The following is a 6,000-nucleotide window of genomic DNA, read 5'->3' as shown; positions in this document are numbered from 1 at the left end:
TGCTGTGTCCAGGTTGGTTCATCAAGTGCTCTGCTATGGCTGACTTCTCAGTTTACAAGCTGTTGAGATTCCTGGGAGTTGGGATTTCTGGAAGTTGAAGGCCAAAACACCTGGGGTCCCCACAGGTTGAGAACCACTGCTCTAATCGCTCACCTATAAGAAGCTACACACCAATCTCTCCGGCTTTCCCTCCCACCCCCACCCTGCAACCAAGACTAGAGATTTCAATTACGAAACCAAGACCCTTTCATGGTGCCCCTGTCCTCATTAACTTTCTGCTTGTTGCCTTTCCAGTGGCACCACCTAAAATCTGTTGATTCCTTACAGACGTCCTTTCTATAGAGTTTTCAAAGGAAAAAAAAGATATGCAGCCCATCCTCTGTGCTGCAGGGGGAAAGAGTAACTAGTTTATTACAAGGGTTATCCGGAAAGTAAGGTTACAAGCCACGCAAGCTCTTGTGAGGAATTTTCTCGGGGGAAGTTGGTATCACTGCCATGTGGTGGGAAGCCAGTGGAAGAGAATGAGCAGTGCCAGTCGTCAGTAGCTCATCGACTGGCATTGTGGTGAAGGTTAGAGATGAGCATCCTCATTCCGTTTCCCTCCAAGTGCGAATTTCACGCTGTAATACGCTACCAAAATGCTAAGAGCATGAATGCTGTTGTGATTCAACATGAAATCATTTCAGTTTATAGAGATGACATCAAAAAACGAAATGCAAGGATACAAATTGGGGGATGCCTGGCTCAAGAGCAGTATGTGTGAAAAAGATCTCGGAGTCCTTGTGGACAACAAGTTAAACATGAGCCAACAATGTGATGTGGCGGCAAAAAAAGCCAATGGGATTTTGGCCTGCATCAAGAGGAGCCTAGTGTCTAGATCTAGGGAAGTCATGCTACTCCTCTATTCCACTTTGGTTAGACCACACCTGGAATATTGTGTCCAATTCTGGACACCACAACTGAAGGGAGATGTTGACAAGCTGGAATGTGTCCAGAGGAGGGTGACTAAAATGATCAAGGGTCTAGAGAACAAGCCCTATGAGGAGCGGCTTAAGGAGCTGGGCATGTTTAGCCTGAAGAAGTGAAGGCTGAGAGGAGACATGATAGCCATGTATAAATATGTGAGAGGAAGCCACAGGGAGGAGGGAGCAAGCTTGTTTTCTGCTTCCTTGGAGACTAGGACGCAGAACAATGGCTTCAAACTACAAGAGAGGAGATTCCATCTGAACATGAGGAAGAACTTCCTGACTGTGAGAGCCGTTCAGCAGCGGAACTCTCTGCCCCAGAGTGTGGTGGAGGCTCCTTCTTTAGAAGCTTTGAAACAGAGGCTGGATGGCCATCTGTCAGGGGAGCTTTAAATGCAATATTCCTGCTTCTTGGCAGAATGGGGTTGGACTGGATGGCCCACGAGGTCTCTTCCAACCCTATGATTCTATGATTCATAATGAAATCGTTTCAGTTTATGGAGAGGACGTAATGTCAAGACAGCATGTGACAAAAAGGGTCCAGAATCTATTATGAGACCATGAAGAAACTTCGCAGCCATCCAAAACAAACACCATGGGATGCTGATGGCGGGAATCTGTGTCCTTCATGACAATGCGCATCCCCACACCACTCATGCAACACAGGAGTGGTTGACTTCATTTAATTGGGATGCTTTAAGCCATCTCTCTCACAGCCCCGATCTCGCACCCAGTGACTGTCATCTGTTCACTAAATTGAAGGAACACCTGGGTGGAAAACACTTTTCTGACGATGAAAAGGTAAAAATCGAAGTGACGAACTGGCTGAAAAAGGTGGAGGGAAACTTCTATAACACAGGCATCAAAAACTCATCCCAAAAATGACAAAATGTATTCAACTGAATTGTGATTATGTGGGATAATAATGTAGCACCGGGACTTTGGCGCAGCTGGCTGGGTGTCAGCTGCATTAAGATCACTACTGACCGAAAGGTTGCGAGTTCGAAGGCAGCCCGGGTTGGAGTGAGCTTCCAACCAATTTTGTGTAGCTTGCTGTCAACCTTTGCAACCCAAAAGACAGTTGCATCTGTCAAGTAGGAAGTTTAGGTACCCCCGATGTGTGAGGAGGCTAATTTAACAAATTTACGAGGCCAGCAAAGCATGTGGGGAATGTGGAAAGTACTTCATCAGTGTCGTAGATGGACAGAAAATTGGAATGTTAAATAGCCTCTGACTGTCTGTCTATATGTGTTGTGTGTCTATGGCATTGAATGTTTGCCATGTATGTGTACATTGTAATCCGCCCTGAGTCCCCTGCGGGGTGAGAAGGGCGGAATGTAAATACTGTAAATAAATAATACCTATGTTGCGATCCATGTAAGTTTTATTAAAATACATTCATATTTTAAAAAAATCTTGTAACCTTACTTTCCGGATAACCCTTGTCCCTAATCGGAGACAAAGAGGGAAAACAGGATTTTTTTTCCCTTTCCCAATACAAAAGCCAGTCTTCTGCTTTCGGTGGAGTTTGTATGGTATACTTTTTATAAAGCATAGGGATATTACTTTTATATCCCTGAATAGGTCAAGAAATTTTAGTCTAGTTCTTAAACCCAGGGCAACTTATCCCTGGGTCAGCGTAAATAATATACCTTAACTCTCATCAAAAAGGAATCATTCCCTTCTTTGAGTAGAATGGCGAAATGTGAGAACTTAGTCCTTTTCTGGGAGTTTCCAAAAGAAGCACCGACTCTCTACTCTCTCTGTCACGATGCCACTTCTGGCCTTTCTAAATACATGGACAGGTAATAGCATTTGGCCCCATGAGATGTCACAGGTGTTTTCCCTTCTCCACAGAATGCCCCTCGACTTATCCACAGCTCCTATCAAAATCCATAATTTTCGCCTCCAAACATTGTCCTTGACTTATGCATGAGGTCAACTTATACAGAAGTATTTGGAAAAAAATAACCTAAGAGATTCATTTTTTCTCAAGCAAGATAAAGGAGGAATGGGGGTAAACATTGCCAAATAAATAAAGTCGTATTCGTCTCAAAGTGTCCGCAATGTAAGTACCGTCAGCAGTCCGCTTGCAGACTTGATCTCGCAGCATCTCGGCTGAGACGTAATCTCTCTCAGAAACTGCTGGCTAATGGAGGAAAAAAAACAAGGCAGCATCCAAGTTGTGTTGTACAGAGTTAATACCTGATAAAGAGGGAGAGTGCGGAGCTCTGTGATTCGGACACAAAACGAGCACCGCTCCTTTAAAACTAGGGAAGAAGAAGAGGCGGTCAGAAGTGCGGATCAAGCGCTGGTGCCGTCCTCTTCAATCACCCGGTTCATGCTGGTGCCGTGCGTGATGTGGGTGGTGGGGTTGCCGCTGAGGTCCCTGGCGCTGCCGTGGCGCGACTGGTCGTTGAGGCGGTGGGAGCTGCTGTGGCGGGAGTGGTCGGTCAGCCGGGACATGCTGCCGTGAGGTAGCCGGTCTTCGATCCCACGGTAACTGCAGGGGGTATACCTAATTCATAAAGACTCGGCGGCTTCAGTAAGCCAGGCAAGAAGGCAACACTGCGCAAATACTCACACAGCCCTACCCAACCCTTGGCAGAAGAGGGAGCGAGCTTGTTTCCCAAGGGGAGGGCCTGAACCGGTGGGTTATTCAAAAGGCAGGGAGGAAATTTCAACTTTCAGAGGAGCAGACGGTGGAATATGTTGGATAAGCCCAACGACTATCTCCCAAATCAGGTGTTGTTATTATTATTATTATTATTATTATTATTATTATTATTATTATTATGAAAGGTTCCCTTAACGCTAGCAAATGTGGAGGGTCAACTATATATATAAGACCTCATAACCTCTGAGGATGCCTGCCATAGATGCAGGTGAAACGTTAGGAGAGACTGCTTCTGGAACATGGCCATACAGCCTGGAATACTCACAGCAACCCTGCAATTCTGGCCACGAAAGCCTTCGACAATACATTGTATATATAAAGTGAAAAAGCAAGGCTTAGAGATGGCACTCTCTCTATGCCAGTGGTTCTCAACCTGTGGGTCCTCAGGTGTTTTGGCCTACAACTCCCAGAAATCCCAGCCAGCTTACCAGATGTTAGGATTTCTGAGAGTTGAAAGGTAAAACATCTGGAGACCCACAGGCTGAGAAGCATTGCTCTATGCCTATTGAAGTTGTTGCATTCAACCAAATGAATCCCTAATTAATATTCTTCAGCCTACCTGTTCCTTCTTATTTTCGAGCTAAATGCTTGCAGACTTGATTATTCACAAATTGCAGCATTTGCCTCTACCTCTGTTGCTGGAGTTGAAAAAATTGTCTTCTATACAACCTCAGCGACGCCAACATTTACAGAGATAACACTTCTCTGGGCATTTCTGAGTCTCCTAAATTGATTCTTGGGCAGAAGTTGACCGTAAAATTGTGCTGGAGACCCCCAACATTCCTAAAGAGGTGTTCCCCCAATTGAAAAAAAGCAGATCCATATTTGTGATGTTCCTACTTTTATGGGGATTCTCTTGCCCTCAACACCTGAAAATGTTGAGAACTGGCCTATATTAGAAACTATCCTACTGCACCAGACTTCTCTGGACAGTTTGTTCCCAGAATCTTCCATATGAAACTGGGATCATGAAGTCTACAGTCTGACCTCTCAGGAGGACACTGGCCTGTAAGTGGGTCGACTGACATCTACTTTAACATGTAAACATGCCCTTTCCTGCCTACCTATTTGGGGCACAAGTTCTCTGACCTCCTCACCTGCCGTCCCGTGACCGGTGCAGGCTGCCGTGGTAGCTGCTGACTTTGCTGTGGACACTGCCCGCTTTGCTCCGCTGGTCGTCCATCATGGCCAGCTGAGTTGAGGAAGCGTGGGTCGAGGTCCCTTGGGTGGACGTGCCCCGGGATTTGCGGATGATGGGTGTGTTGGGGTCCCTCAAGAGCGACTGGGCAAAGTCAGGCTCCTGAAGGACTTGCCGGCTCTCGTTCACAACACTGGAGGAGAAATGGCAGGGTTTAGTCACTGTTAATGCCCGAAAGGCAATCAGCGGCACAGGGAAATGCGAAGAGGTTGGACAGAATAGTTTTAGAATGGCCAATGGAAAACATGAACTGAATTCAGGGCTTTTGTTCTTATCATGTACCACATTGTTGCACTCCAGAACAGGAAAAGCCCTCTGACTTTAAACACCACACCACTGAGTAGGAAAACAAACCTTTTCTTGAAGATAATTAAAAAGCAGTAAAGTTAAAGCACTTTAAAGAAATAGGCAAATCAAATTAGGAAAGAAGAAGCAGGAACAAAGTAGTCCAGGGAAAATAGTCCAACAAAGTCCATGAAAACAAAATCAAAATTTCTCTAATAAAATCCAAGAAACCAGGAAACATGAATCCAAGGCATGAATTTAAAATCATAAAATCCAAGAATCAAAACCATGAAACAAAAGGCACTTAAACATAAATTTCCCAAGCAAAGCTTCCATGAAACAAGGATAAGATCTTGACTTGATTCCAAACGATGCTTCATCTGACTACATATCCTGTACTTGGGACTTTTATCTCCTCGTTAGCTATGTCCCAAGTGCTCAGAAATTGGTCTCGCTTTGCCTTAGAATCTCTTATCTTTTTCTCTCGGAGCCTGGCAGAACGCCGAAGCCACTGTTCTGCTTTTCTGTTTTGACTAATCTCCTCCCATCTATCTATTTGCTCATTAATTTCTGCACCTGGTACCGAGCTGTTTTCAAGCTGCAAATCATGGGAACTCTCGGCAGCAATTCAGGGAGCACACCATCATCCCCATCCCCACACCCTTCAGGGATATTCTCATGGGAAACTACACTTTGAACAGGGATTTCCACGTCATTCTCTGCATCAATATCATTGACCAAACAATTGCCATCTTGAAACTCATTGACATCACTCCCCACATCCAAAGCATCCTGATCCTGAAATACAAACACAGGCTGAGCTCCAACATACATATGCTAAACAAAGGCCTGCTAGGTCATTTTATGTGTCCCTC

General features: G+C 45.1%; 1 protein-coding gene across 4 annotated transcripts in view; it reads right to left on the bottom strand.

Annotated features, from left to right (window-relative positions):
- Positions 1-354: 354 nt before the first annotated feature.
- FZD3 (frizzled class receptor 3) overlaps positions 355-6,000 on the bottom strand; it is a 75,452-nt gene continuing 69,806 nt past the window's right edge. For 2 of the 4 annotated variants that reach the window (XM_060754694.2, XM_060754695.2), the window contains exons 6-7: positions 4,740-4,973; positions 355-3,483 (exon numbers count right to left, since the gene is read on the bottom strand). In XM_060754694.2, the coding sequence (XP_060610677.1) occupies positions 3,270-3,483; positions 4,740-4,973 (448 nt within the window). In that variant the 3' untranslated portion in view covers positions 355-3,269. Of the gene's footprint in view, positions 3,484-4,731; positions 4,974-6,000 lie in introns of all 4 variants that reach the window. The other 2 variants (XM_060754696.2, XM_060754697.2) reach the window with 2 other exon arrangements.

This window comes from Anolis sagrei, chromosome 1 (assembly GCF_037176765.1).
Source record: "Anolis sagrei isolate rAnoSag1 chromosome 1, rAnoSag1.mat, whole genome shotgun sequence".
Lineage (NCBI taxonomy): Eukaryota > Metazoa > Chordata > Lepidosauria > Squamata > Dactyloidae > Anolis > Anolis sagrei.
Note: the sequence above shows the minus strand (reverse complement) of the source record. Positions and strands in the feature narration are given on the sequence as shown.